General features: G+C 35.4%; 1 protein-coding gene across 5 annotated transcripts in view; it reads left to right on the forward strand.

The window, feature by feature from the left end:
- The first annotated feature begins 416 nt into the window (after nt 1-416).
- The window catches only part of SUPT3H (SPT3 homolog, SAGA and STAGA complex component), a 413,877-nt gene continuing 392,835 nt past the window's right edge, over nt 417-21,458 (forward strand). For 2 of the 5 annotated variants that reach the window (XM_055571285.1, XM_055571286.1), the window contains exons 1-2: nt 473-644; nt 13,059-13,159. In XM_055571285.1, coding sequence (XP_055427260.1) covers nt 13,059-13,159 — 101 coding nt within the window. In that variant the 5' untranslated portion in view covers nt 473-644. Of the gene's footprint in view, nt 438-472; nt 645-709; nt 896-13,058; nt 13,160-21,458 lie in introns of those variants that run through there. The other 3 variants (XM_055571284.1, XM_055571283.1, XM_055571290.1) reach the window with 3 other exon arrangements.

A 21,458-nucleotide genomic window follows, 5' to 3' on the forward strand; every position in this document is an offset into this window, starting at 1 on the left:
TCCCGCTGGGACTCCGGTTCATCTCAATTCAGAAGGAAACCGTTAGAGGCCAATCTCGGCCCTGAAGCTGAAAATAAACTTCCTCCGTCCCTCGAAAACGCCGCCCTCTCAGCTCATTCTTAAAGGAATGGCCCTGAACACCCTCCAGTTCTGTTCATCCCCACCCCTCTCCCAGCAGCCCTCGTCCTAAAAAGGCCCCCGCGTGGCTCGAGGTCGCCCGCCCGCCGGCCAGGCGATCAAAGCACCACGGCCTCAGGGAAAGCGGCAGCAGGCGCGCGGCGCGAAGCCCCGCCCCCAGCGAGTGTGGCGGAAGTGCCTGGCCCAGGAAAGGAGACCGCGCGCCACCTGGCCGAGCGCGCATGCGCCAGCGCCCGCGCCGAGAGTGGTGGGGGCGATCGTAGCCCTCCCTCCTCCACCTCCGCCACCCCCGCCCCTCAGTGAGAATCGGGCTCACGCCATCTTGCCCCCCCCCACCCCAACCACGTCCCCGCTGAACCACCCTTTCCCTTTCGACACTTTCAGCCCCCCACCCCGCCCTTTTCCAAGCGTGTCCCGGGCCGCTGCCGCAGAAACCGCACCATCTCTAACCCCACATTCTCCACGCGGGACGCCCAGCCGTGTCTACAAGTGTTCTTAGAGCAGAGGTTGTAGGGGGTATCGGGGGCGGGACGGGGGAGGACGGGGGAGAGGGCTGGGGTCGAGAGGGGCGCCGAGCCCACGTGTCTGGGCCCCGCCCCGGCCCCTGTCCCCGGGGGACGGCCGCGGGGGATCCCGGGCGTTCGCGCCGGAGGCCGAGGGGAGAACCGAAGCAGCGTCTCCGGAGCCGCCGGCCCCGCGAGGCGCCCGGGTTCGCCCGCGGAGTGTGGAGTTGGCCTTGACTCCTCCCCGTTGGCGGGTGGGCGTGGGGCCAGGGGAGTTGGGCGGGCGGGTGATAGCGGGTACCGCTGGGTGTGTTAAGAGCACCTTCCGCCTGTCATCTAGGCCGTGTTTAGGGGAAAAGAATTCTTAAAGAAGGAAATTGTTGCTTTATGGGCGAGGTGAAAGAAGAGTTAGGTAGTGTTAGAAGAGGTATAGCATCCTGGAAAAGGAAAAGATTGACTCTCCCCACATCTGTGATCCCTGGGGAAATTATTTAGCGTGTTTTTGGCTGGGTGTTTTGGTCTGTCAAATGGGGGTAGTAGTAGCCTATCTCAGAAATGTGAGGATTAGATGAGATAATACAGGTTAAATGCTTATTGCAAGCTCTGAGCACTGATTAATTACCTGTTAATTACCTGTCATTTTTCTCTCTCTGTTTTAAGGAATTCAGAATGACTGTGACCTGGCTTTCTAAGTGAAAAAATGAAACTGGCCTCGATTTATAGGGGGCAGTGGAATGTAATATGTGGCGCTCAGAGGCGTTCCTGGAAATGTGTTATTAATGTACACGGGGATAAATGAGCTTAACTCCATGAGGTTATAGACTTTAAGCTACCAATATTTCCTTGCAAAGAAATGATGATGGATTTATCTGGGAGGGGAAGATCTAGAGTCTTAGTGTATGTGAGGGATAGAACTTTGGAAGTAGAATTAAATTTGTCTATGAAGATTTACTTGAAGACCAAATTGAGTACGGAACTCGTGGAATTTCTGGTGGATGTTTGAGAGAGGATGGATTTGACTGTTATGAATAAATTTCCTGATAGTTACTATTTTGCAAAAATAAAGTGCCCTTTAGTGTGCTATTGCACGTTTCTTGTCTCTGGGAACATTTAAGAAAAGATCTAGAGCAGCCCTGTCCAGTGGAACTTCCTGTCGTTACGGAAATATTCTGTAATCTCTGCTGTCCTAATATGGTATCCACTAGACACAAGTTGCTCTTAAGCACTTGAAGTATGGCTAGTGCACTTAGGAATTTAATTTTTAATTTTATTTAAATTAATTGATGTTGGGAAGATCCCCTGGAGAAGGAACCCACTGCAGTATTCTTTGGAAAATCCCATGGACAGAGGAGTCTGGAAGGCTGTAGTCCATGGTTTGCAAAAGAAGCCAACAGGACCTAGCAACTAAGCAAACAAAATTAATTGAAATATAAATAGCGGCTTGTGGCTAGTGGCTGCCTTGTTGGACAGCATAGGTCTAGAATCTAGGCCTTGAGACCTTTTCCAATTCTTGATTTGGTTGAATTTTAAGTTGGAGAAGCCAGTTCTTAGAACATTTGTTGCCTTAGGGAATCATAATTATATTCAAATAATACCTTTCATTCAAATACTGTAGTTCAAAGCTTGGGTCTGTTAATACTTATTTACAGCTTGCAAATTAAAGCAAAGCATTCTTTTGACTCCTAGGTTGTACAGCGAATGCCAGATTCATCTGGAGAGTCATAATAATATGAAGTGGAGTTTCCTTTAACCATTATTGTACTGTGACTGGGTGTCCACTATCTTTTATCACTTTAGTTAGTTTTCAGTGAAAACCTTTCAACTCTTTTATTCCTAAAGTTTTTTCAGTTTGAAAGATGGTGTTTTTCATTAACTTTTTATATAAGAAATAATTTGGTAAATTATAATAGTAAACTTTGAGCATTGGGCCATTGCAATAGTTTTGTAGTTATTGGTATTCAAAACTCTTGAAGAGATAAGCCTGAAATTTGGCAGTATTTTGCAAGGATGCTTTCTTTGAAATAGAGTTTTGTTTTTTTTTTTTAAGCAAATGTTTATAAAGTTAAGTTTTGAAGAAAACCTTAAAAAAAACCCCACTTTATTTATAGATAACACACCCTTAACTCTGGTCTGGTGTCTGTAGAGTGGTACCCTTTGTCTCAAGGCTGATGATAATCCCTGGATCTGGGACAAAAACTTGAAGCTCATAAATAAAGCATATACAGAGAATACCCCATAACATACAAATCAAATGGATTGCTCTTATGTAGGGTTACTGTATACCCTGCTTTTTTGGGTCAGTCATGGTTTAGAGCCTGTTTGTCTCGGCATAATTATTAATAGGGATCCTTTCATTTTAAAAAATGTTCCAGTTGGGTCCACATAATAATATGGTCACCCTCCTTTTAAGCTTGTTAAAATTTGGAGTATATAATTTTAGGAGGAGTAAATGTACTGTGGTCTCAGAAATGTACTCACTTTAAAGTAGTGACAGATACTGCTTATGTGCATAAATAACACATGAGCTGTCTGGAATAAGGCCAGCAAGTGACCTGTCCGCTTAAGCCACTGATAATTAAAAATTTATACTTTTCTCAGTATAACTGGCTAGCAATCTTGGGTACTTTGATTGTTGGTTTTCTCTAAAAAAATATTTTGTTGTAAAATCTGCAGAGAAGGTTGGACCATGCCAGTCAAATCAGAACATTGAGTATTCTTGTTGAAAATAATACCTGTTTTACTTTATGGTGAAATTGAGCAATGAAATTAGTTAGAAATCTGCTTACCACGTTAAAGACTGGTTTCACTTAAATAGTAAAGAATAATAGTTCAATCTAATGCATTATTGTGTTAATTGAATTTATAGTGTAGTGGATTAAAATACTTTATTGAGAGTCAAACACATTTGGTTTGATTCCTCACTGCTGAGGGTTAAATGCAGTAACCTCTGTGATGTGTTGGGTGCAGTGCTGGGTGCAGCAAAGCACAGAAGTACTCAGCAAGTATTAGCTGCTCTAGCCTTAAGTTTATCAAGTAATGGATCTGGAGATGCATTTTGGATTCGTTTTAACTAATTCCAAAATCCAGGTGTACACCTTTTCTGCCCTATGATTTCAGTTGAGGTGTTTAACTTTTCTGGGTCTCAATTTCCTCATCAGTAAAATAGAATTAGGACCTAACCTTAACCTACCTCCTCACAGGATTACTGGAGGCTTCAGACGAGAACTGTGTAAATTGTTGTCTTTCAGACGTTAATTTAACTGGTTGGGTCTCAACTGGTCTACCTCCTACCTCCAGTAAAGACTGGCCTTAAATCTGCAAAAACTGCATGTATTTTAATTTGTGAATCAGCACATACATAAGATCATTCTCTTTTACAAATAATACTGTAAGTCCCAGCAATGGTGCTTAATTGATCTGTTTCCAGTATATTCCCTGCACAAAACAACTCTATACTAACTGCTAAGGGAAAAACCAATGTTTTCATGGGCACTTCATGTGTTCCAAACTAATGCTCTATCTTACTTATCCAAAGATGTCATTCCCACTTAATAGGTGGTACTGATGAGTCTTTACTTTCTGGAATGGATATGTAAGATTCTTTGTTTACACTGCTGCCTCTGATAATGCCTAATAGTGGATATTGAAGTTTAAGTTTATGAATATGAAAATAACATTCTGTCTGGCATATAGTATGTATTAGTTGCTGAAAAACTGTTGTGTTCCTTGAATTTTCACAGGGCAGTAAATATGTGAACTTTTAAAATTATAAAATATACAAATATACATTACTTACAAAGCTTAAAGTATACTTTTGCTATTTCAAATGCTGTAGAGGTTTTTTGACTGAATCCTTTATATTTCACTTTTTTTTCATATTAATTTGTTTCTGAATCTTTCAAAGACTACTCCTAAGCATAGTATTCTTTCTCTGAGGATATGCATGTTTAATAGTATTACTTTGGGATATGTTTTCAAGAAACTGTACTTTTGTTGGGTTCATCATCATCGTCATCATCATGATGAACCGAGTATTTCTAGGTACCAGGCACTGTCCTCGGTGCTTTGTGTACATTACTTGATGTCACCTATGAGAGGAGTACTTTTAATCTCCTTTTTAAAGATGAGGGAACTGAGGCAGGGAGGTGATGTGACTTGCCCAAGGTCACCTGGTAAGTGTTAGAGCCTGTATTTGAACTCCAGAGCCCAGCTCTTTACCTGCTAAACCGTGAGTTGGCATAGACAGATACTTCACAACAAAGTTCACTATGACAAACACATTGTGGAGGACTTGTGAGTTAATTATAATCAACTTTTATTTGTGTGTTCCTTGTGGGATAGTAGAAAGAACTCTGGACCAGAAGTCAGGGGACCTCAGTTTTAATCCCAGCTGTATCGCTAAATAGTGATGTGTCCTTGGGCAGTTCAAGAAACCCCTCTGGACTTCAGTATCCTCACCTGAAAAATGAGGGATTTGGATGAAATTAGTGATTTTCAAACTGTAGTTCTGAACCTCAGATGTCTTTGGTCCCCCCCCCGACAGTCCATGGGGTTGCCAAGAGTCGGACTCGACTGAACGCCTAACACTTTCACTTTTTTTTTTTCCCGCCTGCCAGCGTGCATAGTTATACTTTGCCCGTTACAGTTGTTTATCTGTTTGCCTGAGATTTACTTTTAAGCAAAGAATTCCTGAACTTAATTTTTAAAGTTATCAGTCTCTAAGAAAACTTAATGACAAGTTCCCTAGTACTACTACTCAGTAATTCATATTTTAGTGTGTTAAAACTAAGGCACTAAGGTAGAAGATGGGTGAATTTTTGTATGTGTGTAGGTGGACTGGATATTGTGGGTTATCTAAGATCAGAGCGCGTTTTTGTGTGTTAGATTTGTGGCCTTCACCCAGTGTTTTCACTCTTACTTCTTTGTTAGTTGGGGGGAACACATGCCTAATAGGATGGTTTTGAACAAATGTGAGCTAATACAGGTGAAAGATCCTTTATAAATTCTGAAATGCTTATGCAAACTCATCTCTTTTTTACATGCCTCCAGGAAATGTCCCCCTCCTTTTTCTGTTTAGTCACGTTAAGTGTGTTTTTAACCACATGAGATATTTTATTGAATTGTTTGTACTTAATATGGACTTCTCAAAACATTTAATATTTTTAAAATGTGAATCTGGTCTAGAAGAGAATCTTGATGTTTAAGAGATCTCTTTTTTTGACATCCTTGTCAAATATACTTACTTCTTATTATTAGAAGTATAATTGATTCCAAATTTTTGCACATATCTGGAAAGTTAACCATTGTCACTCAATTGTGTATTATTTTATGTAGAAACAAGTGTTTTTGATATTGGAAAAGTGAGCTTGCCATTTTGTCAGGGTTTGGATGTCATGTATTTTAGGATGATCTGACAGGCAGATTGGCTGTGTGTAAGAAACATTTTTGCAAAGAATAAAAAATTTTTTGAAACTCGTTTAAGAGTTAATACTTAGGAAACTCAATATTTCTTAAGGAGAGTACTGTATATGAAAACACATGGGAAAAAAGAAAGAAAGCACATAGAGTAGAAACCTGCATTAATATGGAACTAAAGAAAAGATGTAATAATAGAACTTAATGTGTCTCTAACCAGTGTGTCACAGCTTCTTTGTCAGTAGGTTAAAAAAAAATTGCTCATGTAGCCAACTGAGATATGTAAGCGTAGTTTATAATCTATCTAGAGGGAATTTTCGTGCTTTACAAGTGTTTTGATATTTTCAAGTGTATTTTTTGAGTGCTCATATGTTGTAGCCACTGTCTTGTTTACAATACTCCTCTGAGACAAATTATTCTTGACATATCAAGAAACTAAACGAGAGGTTAGTTGACTGTTACTACCAAGTTCTAGTAGGTATTAACTTGAATTGTATATATAAATATATTGGAATTACTGTTGTGTTATCCCCAACTAGACATAGAAGTTTTAAAATTTTGCACATTTTAATTTTTAATTTTTTTTATTTTTTATATTCTCAGTGATTGATCATTTGGTGGTATTTTTCACGGCAGGAGGAAATTTATATCATGGTATAACTTGAGCTTTTATTTTTTAGGCAATAAAGCTGAAATGTGTGTAATAGTGTTGGTTTAACCATAATCTCTTCCTGCCTTTGGAGTTCTATAAAAATAAAAATGTTCTGATTATAACAGAACATTATTACTTTATATTATTTGGGATTATTACTTTATATTATGTGGGATGCTCAGATTATGAATGATTGAAATTGAGACTCTTAGATACTCAGAATCAGTACAGAGGTCTGCTGAATTAATTTTTCTCAAGAATGAAACAAAAAATTCTGCTATCTTTTAATAAATGGATAGACTGATGGATTTCACAATCCAGATTTTGACATTGTTTTGAGGGTGTTTTAACGAGTAAAAAGTTTTCAACTCTGAGGTATTTTAGGCTAAACATATTTCATGGTATTTCTTTGGTCATTTAGTCACTAAAAATATGAGCTATAAACAGAAACTGAGTAACAGGTTCATTACATTTTTCCTTAATTCACATTTGTGATGTATAACTTTATTACATTAAAACATTTTTTTTGTCATGATATTTTCTAAGAAAAGGGGTATATCCTTAAATTCCATTGTTTTTATTAAAAGATACCAGTTTTTATATTCTGGAACAGAATTTTACAGATGTGATGTAATATTGGCTATTGGCTGAATGATCAGGATTAAATATAAGTATTAATCAGTGATGAACTTATTCCTTGAGTTCACATTTAAACTGTGGCATGTTGAAATAATCTAGGTCTCCATCTGCACATCTGAATTCATTTTGTAAAATATGGCAAACAGCTGCATTTCAATTGAAAGCTAAAACAACTGTAGGACATTAACCCATTGAGAAGATTACAGTAGGTTTTCAGTTCCATGTTAACTATATTTATTAGAGAAAATTGACTTGAGTGCTTCTGCTTTTAACCGACATTTATTTTTTTTAATGTCTGGGAGATAGGAAATAAAGCATTGGAATGATAGGACTTTGATGTGTAAAAAAGTTAATGTCTAAAGAAGTTAATTATCCCCATCATCAAACAAAATGTGGGCACAGGAAATAATTTTAAAGATTCTAATGCACTATCAGCTCATCATGTCAAGAAAAATGTTATCCACCTGTTTGATTTAAGAATTAAATAACTTGACTGTGAAAGGATGATCATGGTTATAATAAACTAGAATTGGGACCTTTTCCCTCTTACTAATAAATACTCTTGATATGAAACATTTGCAGTAGGGGCACAATCTAAGAAAGCTGGAGTTTTGCTATGAAGTTACTTTCTGAAATGTCTCCTCTTCAGAGAGTGTTAAAGCAAGATGACTGGATTTGCAAAATGAAAATTACTCTGGCAGTATCTCAGAAGAGTCCCACAGAATGGCATGCCCTCAGATCTGACATGAGTCAGCCTAAATCATGACTGCTTTTGGAGACTGGGGTTAACATATAATCTTTAAGTTTAATATTTTCTCCAGGATGTCATATCTCTTGTCAGTTTCTCTTGGGACAAGTGAAACATTTTCTAAATTCAGTGGGATAGACAAGTTCCTTTTTTAATCAATGTATTCTGATTCTGTAGGACTGTTCCTGAAAGTACTTGCTTTCCTGTCTAATTTTTCCCCAAACTTGGACTGATGATAAAATAATTTTTTTTTTTAACTGAGTTCCAAATGGTGTTTCCTCTTTCTCTCTAATATTTGTAGGAAAAAAGTACTTATCCCCCCCTCCCTCACCCCCACCAAAAGTCTTTGTGAACAAACAGGACAAATTTAGGCTTAAAAAGATCGATGGTTTTTCATAACTTCTTTAGAATTTTGGTTTTCAGGCTCAGTTTGAGTGAAACCTTCTTTCTGTTTCTCTGCTCTTACATTCTCTGTCGAATGAATTTTGCCTGGCCCTTAGGCCCCTCAGATTAGAGAGGGGGTTATGTTGGCATAGAGTTGGTCCTGCCACAGAATGCTATGGGGATGTTCCAGATCTAGCCACCCAGCTAGAATGCTGCTTGCCTTAGGTCTCTGTTCTTTTGTCTTATCAGAAGCTTCATATGTGGCCCATCTCAGACAGTAGTTTGTAGTAAATTTTTTGAGCTTTCACTCATGGAAGTGAAACTGAAGGTTGCTCAGTCGCATCCAACTTTTTGTGACCCCATGGACTATACAGTCCATGGAATTCTCCAGGCCAGAATACTGGAGTGGGTAGCCATTCCCTTCTCTGCGGCATCTCCCCAGCCCAGGGATCGAACCCAGGTCTCCTGCATTGCAGGCAGATTCTTTACCTTCTGAACCACCAGGGAAGCCCACTCTCTTTCACTCATGGGGCTCCGCCTTTCCATCTCAGCCATCAGTGAATGACTGGTTCAGGTTTCCTTTATCAGTTTTAGTCTCCGTTGCCCACCAAAGTGGTCAGGTTAGAGGATGTATTAAGAAATACGTGTGACAGCAGTGTGGAGAGTGAACTGAGATGCAAGAAAGAAGCTATAAATAGAACTCAACAAGAAAGGGAGGAGGTAGAAACATAAAGTAGAATTTATTTGACTTCTTAGTAAATTTTAGGGTGCAGGAGAAGGAATCAAGGATGACTTGAGATTTTGAGCCAGGCTGACTAGTAGCAGCACTGATGTCAGTGTGAAAACAGAACTTATTTTATAAGGAAACTGATTAATATTTGTTGAATTATATTGAGGTCTTCTAGTGAAAATATTCAAGTTACTTAAACTTTGTGATGGTGAAGTAAGGATAATCTAAATTTGTCATATAAAAGTTCTTAGCGTTTTCTATGTAGACGATCATGTCATCTGCAAACAGTGAGAGTTTTACTTCTTCTTTTCCAATTTGGATTCCTTTTATTTCTTTTTCTGCTCTTATCGCTGTGGCCAAAACTTCCAAAACTATGTTGACTAGTAGTGGTGAGAGTGGGCACCCTTGTCTTGTTTCTGACTTTAGGGGAAATGCTTTCAATTTTTCACCATTGAGGATAATGTTTGCTGTGGGTTTGTCATATATAGCTTTTATTATGTTGAGGTATGTTCCTTCTATTCCTGCTTTCTGGAGAGTTTTTTTTTATCATAAATAGATGTTGAATTTTATTAAAGGCTTTCTCTGCATCTATTGAGATAATCATCTCTACATAGAAAACCCTAAAGACTCCACCAGAAAATTACTAGAGCTAATCAATGAATATAGTAAAGTTGCAGGATATAAAATCAATACACAGAAATCCCTTGCATTCCTATACACTAATAATGAGAAAATAGAGAAATTAAGGAAACAATTCCATTCACCATTGCAATGAAAAGAATAAAATACTTAGGTATATAACTACCTAAAGAAACTAAAGACCTATATATAGAAAACTATAAAACACTGATGAAATAAATCAAAGAGGACACTAATAGATGGAGAAATATACCATGTTCATGGATCGGAAGAATCAATATAGTGAAAATGAGTATACTACCCAAAGCAATCTGTAGGTTCAATGCAATCCCTATCAAGGTACCAAGGGTATTTTTCACAGAGCTAGAACAAATAATTTCACAATTTGTATGGAAATACCAAAAACCTCAAATAGCCAAAGCAATCTTGAGAAAGAAGAATGGAACTGGAGGAATCAACCTGCCTGACTTCAGGCTCTACTACAAAGCCACAGTCATCAAGACAGTGTGGTACTGGCACAAAGACAGAAATATAGATCAATGGAACAAAATAGAAAGCCCAGAGATAAACCCACGCACCTATGGATACCTTATCTTTTACAAAGGAGGCAAGAATATACAGTGGAAAAAAGACAGTCTCTTTAACAAGTGGTGCTGGGAAAACTGGTCAACCACTTGTAAAAGAATGAAACTAGAACACTTTCTAACACCATACACAAAAATAAACTCAAAATGGATTAAAGATCTAAACATAAGACCAGAAACTATAAAACTCTTAGAGGAGAACATAGGCAAAACACTCTCCGACATACATCACAGCAGGATCCTCTATGACCCACCTCCCAGAATATTGGAAATAAAAGCAAAAAATAAACAAATGGGATCTAATTAAAAGCTTCTGCACAACAAAAGAAACTATAAGCAAGGTGAAAAGACAGCCTTCAGAATGGGAGAAAATAATAACAAATGAAGCAACTGACAAAGAATTAATCTCAAAAATATACAAGCAACTCCTGCAGCTCAATTCCAGAAAAATAAACGACCCAATCAAAAAATGGGTCAAAGAACTAAACAGACATTTCTCCAAAGAAGACAAACAGATGTGGTTAACAAACACATGAAAAGATGCTCAACATCACTCATTATCAAAGAAATGCAAATCAAAACCACAATGAGGTACCATTTCACACCAGTCAGAATGACTGCGATCCAGAAGTCTATAAGCAATAAATTCTGGAGAGGGTGTGGAGAAAAGGGAACCCTGTTACACTGTTGGTGGGAATGCAAACTAGTACAGCCACTATGGAGAACAGTGTGGAGATTCCTTAAAAACCTAGAAATAGAACTGCCATACGACCCAGCAATCCCACTGCTGGGCATACACACGGAGGAAACCAGAATTGAAAGAGATATGTGTACCCCAAAGTTCGTTGCAGCACTGTTTGTAATAGCCAGGACATGGAAGCAACCTAGATGTCCATCAGCAGATGAATGGATAAGAAAGCTGGTGGTACATATACACAATGGAGTATTACTCAGCCATTAGAAAGAATACATTTGAAACAGTTCTAATGAGGTGGATGAAACTGGAGCCTATTATACAGAGTGAAGTAAGCCAGAAAGAAAAACACCAATACAGTATACTAATGCATATATATGGAATTTAGAAAGATGATAATGACAACCATGTATGGGAGACAGCAAAAGAGACACAGATGTATAGAACAGTCTTTTGGACTCTGTGGGAGAGGGAGGGGGGGATGATTTGGGAGAATGGCATTGAAACAGGTATAATATATAAGAAATGAATCACCAGTCCAGGTTTGTTGCAGGATACAGGAAGCTTGGGGCTGGTGCACTGGGATGACCCAGAGGGATGGTATGGGGAGGGAGGTGGGAGGGGGGTTCAGGATGGGGAACACGTGTACACCCGTAGTGGATGCATGTTAATGTATGGCAAAACCAATACAATATTGTAAAGTGAAAAAAAAAAAGATAAAAAAGTTCTTAACACATCAAGAAAGGGAGAATTTTTGAGTTCTTTCTGTTTATAATAGTTAACATTGTATACTGACTGCTCAGAACTGTTCTGGATGCTTTGTTCATGTTAGTTCATTTAATCCTTACAACAACCCATCATAACCATTTTACAGATGAGGTAACTGAGGTATAAAGAAATTAAGGAACTTCCCCAAGTGCTAGTAAATTAGTGGAGCTAGGCTTCTAACCTTAGCGGTCTGACTCTTGGCTCCTCATTATTTTTATTATATTTACATTTCTTAGTACTGCTTAATTTTATTATGTATTTTAGATTTGTTCATTCTTCTTTAACTCTGCAAACTACTTTGTAAAGAAAGTCATAGTATTGAAAAATTTATATAAACATAAAATAGTAACTAACATTTGTTGAGCACTTACTGTGTCCTTGAGATAAAAGCCAAGGCTTTCATCTACTTTTATTACTTAAATGTTATTTTCACTAATTCTTATTTAATGGACTGCCACATACAGTAAATAAAATGGTGTATATTAGGATTGGCATCTAGTTTTCCCATTATGCATCAGCTTAATTTTATTGGGAAAATAAATCACATTTTAAATTGGTGAGTATTATTTAACCATAAGACTATAACATATCACAGTGCTAACTTCTGATCTACTGATTGGCTTTATTTCTATTATTCGTATTTTTGGCTGTGGTTCAAATGGGAATTAGGTCATGTTTTGGTTTTGTAATTTTGTATCTTATAGCTGTGCAACTTTTTCTTTAAATAAAATGTTACCTGAAACCCCAATATATAAAATAGAAAAATCAGAGTTCTTGTGTTCAGGATGGCCGGTGAAACTGGGAACTTGCTGAAATATTGCTAGGGAATCTTAGGGCTCCCTGGAACACATTTTGAAAACCACTGAGCTCTGTTAAAATACTTTAATGAGTATATTTCTCCCAATACTTACTGTAAAATATGTAATGAAAAGTTTATCACACCACAGTTTTTTGATATCATATTTGATGAAGCAGTTTTCTACCTTGCCTTTATTTGATTTTAATAAAGAGCAAGTATAGATAAATCAGATTTTTACATGAGACAAATCAGAATTTAAAAAAAAATTTCTGTCATTTTTGAAGTAATTTATAATTGCTTCCCTTTTCTATGCATTTACTTATAGCTAAATACATTTTGTAAGCTGGGTTCTCTTTTTCATTTAGATGAATAATACTGCAGCCAGCCCCATGTCTGCTGCCACTTCAAGCAGTGGAAGAAGCACAGGGAAGTCTATAAGCTTCACTGCAGAATTGCAGAGTATGATGTGAGTATGGCTGTATGTCTCACTTACTACTCTTTTAAGTTTGTTCATGTTGACAGAAGACAGCAGAAATAACAAGATTTATAAAACTTGACTTGAAAATTTGTACTTAAGTAAAAAAATGCAATAGTCTGATAACATTTTAAATAGCCATGTACAGAAGGGGCAAATTGGTTAAAAATGTAACAGTGATACTGTATTCCAAAAGTATTGGTTCATCTTCATAAAAGAATGCATACTCATGTAGACATTTGTGCCCTAATTATTATTTACCCAGATCTGTATTATGGGTTGTTTATTGTATTTTAGATTTAGAAAATTTTGACATTGATTATATTCTTGGATAGTTGGAAATATTTTCACAGAGTTCTCAAGTTTTTCTCAAATGTCAGTCATAATAATTCCATGAACCTCATTTGGTTTTCAGCTTTGATAATATTTCTGTGTTTCAGAACTGGAGAAAAAACTTAGGACATTTAAAAAACACATTTATTTCTTTTTTCAGAAATTGTGTATTCATTAAGATTTCTTTCCTAAGGCTCTTTTCAGCTTGATTTCTGGCTTCTTTCATTGAGACTGCATAACTTGATCTGATGAGAGGTAGCAGATTTATTAGAAATGTCTGCTGGCACATATTAGTTTTTCTTTATTATTGGTTCAGGAGACAATTTTCTGCATATGGGGGACAGCACATTAGAGCTCTTCTTTTCCTGTGGCTACATTATTCATGACATACCCAGCAATTTTAAAAGAATGTTTCTGTTGAAGTTTTAAGTGGGTGTATATTGATAGTCTTCATAGTGGATCACCTCCCCTGTGAGGTGATTATCGTTCAGAGGAAAAATGGAAAAATGAGTTTGAGCATGTATTTAATAGTTGCTTGGTAAACATACTTTAAACAGCATTGGAAACATTCAAGTCATAGGTTCTCAAACTTTGGTCTTGGGATCCCTTTAAACTCTCAGTTATTGAAGACCTTAAGCAGTGTTTGTTTATGTGAATTGTTTCTATTATTATTCATTGCTTAGAGTTTAAAACTAATAAAAATGATTCATGTGAAAAATAATAAGCCTATGATATGTTAACATAAGTAATATATACCCTATAAAATAATTATATTCTAAGGAACACATTTTGTTAGGTAAGATAAAACTAAATTAAATGTGTTAATTTAGGAGTTCTATGAAGTTAGGCTGTCTTTTAAATTAGGGAAACTTTTAAGGGTTTATGCTTGTATACACTTTGTATATTTAAAGATTTTAGCTGTAGTATAGTAGCTTTATGCTAAAATTTTATGTTGTACTGTTAATTATGTTTAAAAACTACTAAACGTGTTTTAGAATGTTTATAATATAAAGCAAGGAAATTCATTTTCCTGTAGAGCCAGTTCATTAATTTACTTTGTCATTTTAAGAACTTTTAATTTTGAAAATTTCAAACTCATAAAATCGTTGGAATAGTATAGTGAACTCCATACATCCATCCTCAGACTAACGGTAATTGTTTTGCCAGTCTTCTTTAACCTTTTCCCCTAGTCCTCACTTTTTAAAAATGAAATTATTTTAAAGCAACTCTAAGCTATCATATTTCAAATTTGGTATTATTTATTAAAATAGTATATTTATTATTAGGTGAAAAAACATGCTTTATAGCTGAGATCAGCAAACTATAGCCATAGACTGGCTGCTTGTTTTCAAAAATGAGATTTTATTGGACCACAGTCACAGGCATTGTTTATCTATTATCTATTGCTTCCTTCATGCTTTATGGCAGAGTTGAGTATTTGTGACAGAGACCACATGGCCTGTAAAGCTGAAAATATTTACTATGTGGCCCTTTACAGAAAGTTTGACGACCCCTGATCTATAAAAACAGCTTTCTGTAAGAAGAAAGCCGTATTTCTTTTTGTCATTTACACTTAAAAGAGGTTCTACTTAGTGCATTGGATAGACTGTATGCCACTTAAGAAAACTGAGGAAAAAAAGAAAATAAAAGCTAAATTCAGCACTTTCTTATTAAATACTTTTGCAAACATCTTCCCAACTAATGTGCTTAAGCTGAATTCAGAATGCAAAAGTTATTGTTGGCCACAGCTTTGGAAGAAATGTACATTTTCCTTCTATTTCAGACCTCATAGAGAGGCTACCTCTAATAGTTACATTCATCATTATAGTCTGAAGTTATTTTTTTCTTCTTATGAATTGCTTCATAGAACAGAAAAATGGGGCCAAGATTAGGGGAATCCTTTTTTAATTTACCAATATTTTCTGATAGCATAATGTTTTCAGGCTTTTGATTATATAAAATTAGAATCAATATGCATTTGATCCTTGCTTATATGATTTTAAATGAGAAAATGCAGCTTTAAGTCTCTGTGTTTATTTCATGTTGTAGGAATTTGATTCTGTGAATCTTTACTCTTTTTCCTCTGCATTTTCACAGTTCTAAGCCAGTGTGTATTGTGTTGCTTCTTTTAATCCTCTCCAGCTACTGTCTTCCCCAGCCATTCGCCACAAATGAGCTGTTTTTTCTTGACTCCATGACCTCTAAATAAGTAACAATATTGTAGTGTCATTTCCAGGGAATGGCTTCACTGAAAGGTGTCTAGTTGTCAGGCACAAATGGAATTGTCAGGATCTGCTATTAAATACAGAGCTGGCAGCTGGTCTGTTTTCCTATTAGAGGCTTGATAGGACTGATCATATTTTAGGTTTGGGTGAGAAATACTTTGAATGCAGCATTCTCTAGGACATGCTTCTACATATTCTAAACTAAAGGATTGGTGGTCAAACAGTTCCTGGGGGGGGTTGGAAATGACAGCAGCTTTACCTTACCATGCTTGTAACTTAACACTTTTGCTCTATGCTCCTTATCACAGCTTTTTGAATAATATATTCTAGGAAGGGTCCAGAGGCTTTTCATTTAAAGTTATTGAACTTAAGTAGCCTGTAAATTAGAAAGTAAAATCTTTTCAACCCACATTGCAGGTATTTTGAATGATTTATTAAATAAATTAATTTAAACACACATCAAGGAATCTTCATTGAGTTTTTTCTTCCTTATTTTACTCTCTTATAAATTTCTTTGCCTGGTTATATTGTACTCTTGCAGGTGTATAGGCCTGGTGATAATGTCAGGTTTCACTGCTTGGTAGCATTTAGTAATTCTCATGTGACCAAATTAAAAAAAAAAAGGATTTTGTTTGCATGCTACTTATATTTTCTAAGAACTCTTCCAAATGAAATTTCATCCTTATCTAAAATCCACAGGGTGAAAAAAGTGTTTTCTAAATCAGAGTTTTCTTTATAGACAATGAAATTCACTCTTTTAGTTGTACTATTCTGCAAGTTTTGCATTTTTTTAAAAAAGCAACATTATTGAGCCCTTGTATGGCAAAACCTGAATGCCTTCGAGATAGTCTAGCAGTGGAGGAGGGTTGTGGAGATGAATGAATGTCACATGGTAGAATGTGAAAAATCCCATGGTGATACTAGGTGGGGAGTGATGATCTGAGTGTGGTCTTCCCGAACTAGGTCAGTACTCCTGACTGCCTTCTGGAACATCCGTTAAGTATTCTGTTAGCAGCTCAAACTTAGTGTGTCCAAAAATGAACTTGTAATTTTCTCAGTAAGATTTGCTTCTTCTCTTGGGAATTTTGGGATAAATAGCAATAACCATATATACATTGCTACAGTAGAGTAAGGGCACAGTTGTGTATGTGAAATGGTATCATTTGGCTATTATATAACATTAAGAAATGAGTTGTGAAAGAATGTGTTCCTAGTTCTATCCATATCTTAATCTATCAAGGGATCTAACATATAAATATATGAATTGATAATTGATATGTATTAAATGGCTACAGGGTTCCTTCAAACACTGAGTTTCCCTGGTGTATTTAAGTTTTTCAGGAGGCTGGAGCAAAGAAATTCTTAACCGTGATAAGTGGTAACATTAATATTATTATTACAGTTTCAGAGATGCTTTAATAAGGCCAATGATAATAGCAAATGCTGTTGTGTGTACCAGGCATTCTCCTGAGCACTTCCGCATACCATTTCATTTACTCCTCACACAACCCTTTGAGGATAGTGTTGTTTGTTCCCTTTTATAGATGAAGAAACTTGAGACACAGGTGTTTGTAACACCAAAAATTGCCATTGTAGCAAGTGGTCAAATCTTGCTTTGAAACAAGAAGTCTAACTCCAGAGTCCATGCTCTTAACAAATTAGGCTAAACTACATTTCAACTAATAAAACTTATTTTGATTTACAAAATTTAGTTTACAAATGAAATTTTACCAACTTATGTGTCACTAGTGTGGTATAAGGAAGTAATAATGGGAAAGGCGAATAATTGGTTAATTACGTTATTTGTGATGAGGGCTAATTTTTATAATAAATATTGGATTAATTTGTATTTTCATATTATCATAGCATTTGTTTCAATTTCTTATGTCTAACCACCAGATCTTCTTAAGCAAGGCCATATCTCTACCAATAAAAAGTATAATTTTTCATAGAAATTTAATACTTATGTATTCCTTACTGGATGGTTATATGTGTGATATTTCATAATTTTGAATATAAACATGGCCACACTGTTGAATAGTTAAATATCTATCCTACTTTTGTATTTTGTCACTATTAAATGATTTATTTTAATTCTTGATATTTAAATTTCATTAAAGTACACGTAGTACTTTCTGTGAAATTCATCAGTTTGGAATGCTTTAAGATATACACTAGTTTATAAATATAAGAATAATGAACATTTTCAAATTGTAACATAAAATTGGTCATAATCTTTCCTGAAAGTGAGAAAATGTGCAAAAGTTGATTTAGAACATAAAAGCACTGTGAAGCTGAAGGTTTATACTTTTCTTCCTTTTAGAAATGAAGTAAGGTAATGGTTAAATTGCTCGATCCATTTAAATTAAGTACTTGCACTGAAAAGGCATATCGTTTTATAAATGTGACAAAATACAGTTTTGAATTTGTATTTAAATATCTCTATCAATTATTTCATGAAAAGAAGATAGCTAGGCCTTTTATTTTAAGATACATAATTACTAGAGGGAAAAAATTCTGTTCAGTCTTAGAAATGAATTCTTGAAATTCAGGGAGATAAGAGTCATTTAATAATTCTGTGATGAAAATCTTTGGGCCTGTGGGGGAGAATTAATGATTTGTCATTCTGAGATGGTAGTACTGTGCAAGCGCAAGTTCCCACTGCTGGTCAGCGGGAACACCTGCTCTGAACTGCTTTGGTGGCAGCACCAGGACCTAACTGATTGATGGTTATTTACTGACTGACTTACCGTTCCTGTTAATATTCATACATTCTACTGTGCTCTTGAGTGCTTCCCTCAAGAGTTATGTAGTATATGGCTTTTGTGTAGTAGTAGCTTTGTAAAATTGGAAAACTTCTGAATTCTGAAATACTTCTTTCAGATAAGGCACTGTAGACTTGTATCTTACCTTATACGGTTTATATGAAAATTAAGTGAGGTACTGAGAGCACATGAAAAACACTGGCCCATGTTTATTGTTCCTGGCACATGATAAATGATGTGCTATTAGTACTTATCATCATTGTACTTAATGATTATAATCATCAACCTGTTGATTTAGGAAGTTTATAAAAATTTTTCAGATGTAGGGAGAAAAGTTTGCAGTTTTATGGAGAAAATTTTTATAATTATAGAGAAAAAATTAATTTGTCTATATTATACCATGCTGTCCAGGAGAACTTTCTGTAGTGATGGAAATTTCTGTTTCTGTACTCGCCAGTAGATAGCCACTAACCACAGGTACCTTTTGAGTACATTAACTGAGTGAGGCAACTGAGCAACTGAATTCTGCTCTTTGTTTTAATTAGTTTAAATTTAAATAATTACATGTAGTAAATGGCTCCCATTTTGGACAATACAAAAGAAATATGGAAAATAAATACATGAAGTACTTCTTATCTGGTATGCTTATATTGTTGAAATTGGAAAGATACATTTTACATGTTACATGATTTTGTTTTGTATTTATTCTTAACGCTGTCATCCATTAACTTTTTACTCCTCCTTTTTTGGGTTGTCATTGTCTCACAGTTTTTCAGTGATTTGGGGATGTTAATTTTTGGTTACTTTGACAGGTCAGATTTGATGGGGAGGTTTAATATTATTTTCATGTTCTATTTCGTAGGCAGTCTGGATAATAGTGAATATTAAAAATGTTCTGTGAATTTACTTAACATATTTATATTTAGTCTTTCTGAAAATTCTGTGATTATTGCTCTGGGTATATTATATTGCACTTAATTATCACGCCAGTTGTGTAACTGAATGTATAACAGCATTGTGAGTTTTGGGTGCTTGTTTTCACGTAGCTGGATTTGCAAAACTTTTGTTATCTATATAAAATTTAGCAGTATGTCGCATAGCATTCTGTCAGTTCGTTATTTTTATTGTAAATATGCTGAGATTTTGAAAACTTATTTTTAATATATGAAGGTCAAAATTAATCTTTGAAAAAGATACTCAATAAAAATGGATTCATAAATGCTGAAAATATAGAGTGGTTACTAATTTGGGGTAGGAAATTACAATTTTTTACCTATGATTATATGTTTCCTCCTTACAAGAAATTCTGTTGATACAGAATGTAAACAACTCATTATATGGGTATCTATCATGTTTTTAATCATCTGTTATTGGACCATTTGGTTATTTCCAGTTTTTACACTGCTGTTGAAAATGATGTAATGAAAGCTTAATATCTTATATAAAAGTCTTAGAAGAAGATTTTTTCTGAGTCTAAAAGCTTTTTTGATAGTAGTTTCTTAATTTATCCTCCAGGGAAACTGGACTTTTTACACGTCTACCAACAGTTGTGAGAGTACCCCTCTCCATCTCTGACATTTTAACAGGAAAAACATTGTGCTTTTCTTTAACTATTTTACATAATAACTTTCCTTTGACTACTGAGTTTGGAATTATTTTGGCCATTTGTATTTCTTCATTTGTGGGTGTCTGTTCACATTCTGAGGACAGTTTTACTGAGTTCTCATTTTTCCTCCCATTGTTTATTATTATGGGCTTTTCATATATTAAAGACATAAAGCCATTATTGATCATAATATAGAAGTCTCCACACAACCCCCCATACCCTTCATCTTTTGGTTTCCATAAGGTTTATTTCTTTTTAACATGTTTGTTTTCATTTTCAATGTAGTTAAATCTGCCTTTATTTTATTACTTCGCTTTGACAGAAAGTCTTACCCACAACTTTTGTACAAATCATCATGTACTTTTCATATTTCAGGCTTTTAGTTTCTACAGTTTGATATTTAATCCATTATTTTGTCGTATAGTGCCAGGGAGGGTTCTGAGTCAAAACAGTTTTTACTTTAAGTTCGCTTGCCAGTGGTCTCACCACCACAAATATATAAACCTCCCTTTTCTCTCAGAATTGAAATGCTACCTTTATCAGATAATGAATTATTATTTTTGAGTTTTCTGCTTTGTCTATCAAATTGTCTCTTCTTTTGCCAGCACTGCATTACTTTAGTTATTATAGCTTCTTAATATGTTTTAATGTTTGGTATTACAGTTCAGGGTCACCTGCATAACTTCTCTTTTTAAAATATTTCTTGCCTCCCTTCCTATTTTTATGCTTCCAGATGAATTTTAAGGGATCATTTTATCAAGTTCCAAAGCAAATTCTAAGTGCAAATTTTAAGCAGTTTCATTTTTCTTTTCTTTTTATGCTTTCTGCTGTATACTCAAATTTCAGACATTGGTCTGTGTGATTTATTTTAAAGTCAATTAATGAAATAATTTTACTTTTAGAAATTTTATTTGAAACAATGTTGGATAGAAACTGACTAACGAGTGACTTGGTTAACTATTGTGTGATTAGAGATGCAGAAGAACTCAATTTTCTTTAGTGTTTGTTTTACTTGCTTGAATGTAGAATTGTGCTGTGCCTGCAGTGTATAAAAATCAGCCAGACTATTGTCTCAATTTTCAATTACACAATTTTATTGTCTTATTTTTGAGTGAAGAGCATGATTGGAAACAAAAGACTAGCTTAGTTTTTTTAATAAAGACTAGCTTACAACTGTATTCTATTAGAATTAAAAACCAGGGTATCTATGCCATATATATATCATAGAGAATAAATATATTTAATGTATTTATTGTATAAATACATGAGGTAATCTAAGTGATAAAATGGATTTTATTTTGACCATTTTAATGAAAATATTTCTATAGTAAGGTTATTATAGCATGTTTTTGACTATGTAC

Source organism: Bubalus kerabau, chromosome 3 (assembly GCF_029407905.1).
Source record: "Bubalus kerabau isolate K-KA32 ecotype Philippines breed swamp buffalo chromosome 3, PCC_UOA_SB_1v2, whole genome shotgun sequence".
In the NCBI taxonomy this organism is placed as follows: domain Eukaryota; kingdom Metazoa; phylum Chordata; class Mammalia; order Artiodactyla; family Bovidae; genus Bubalus; species Bubalus kerabau.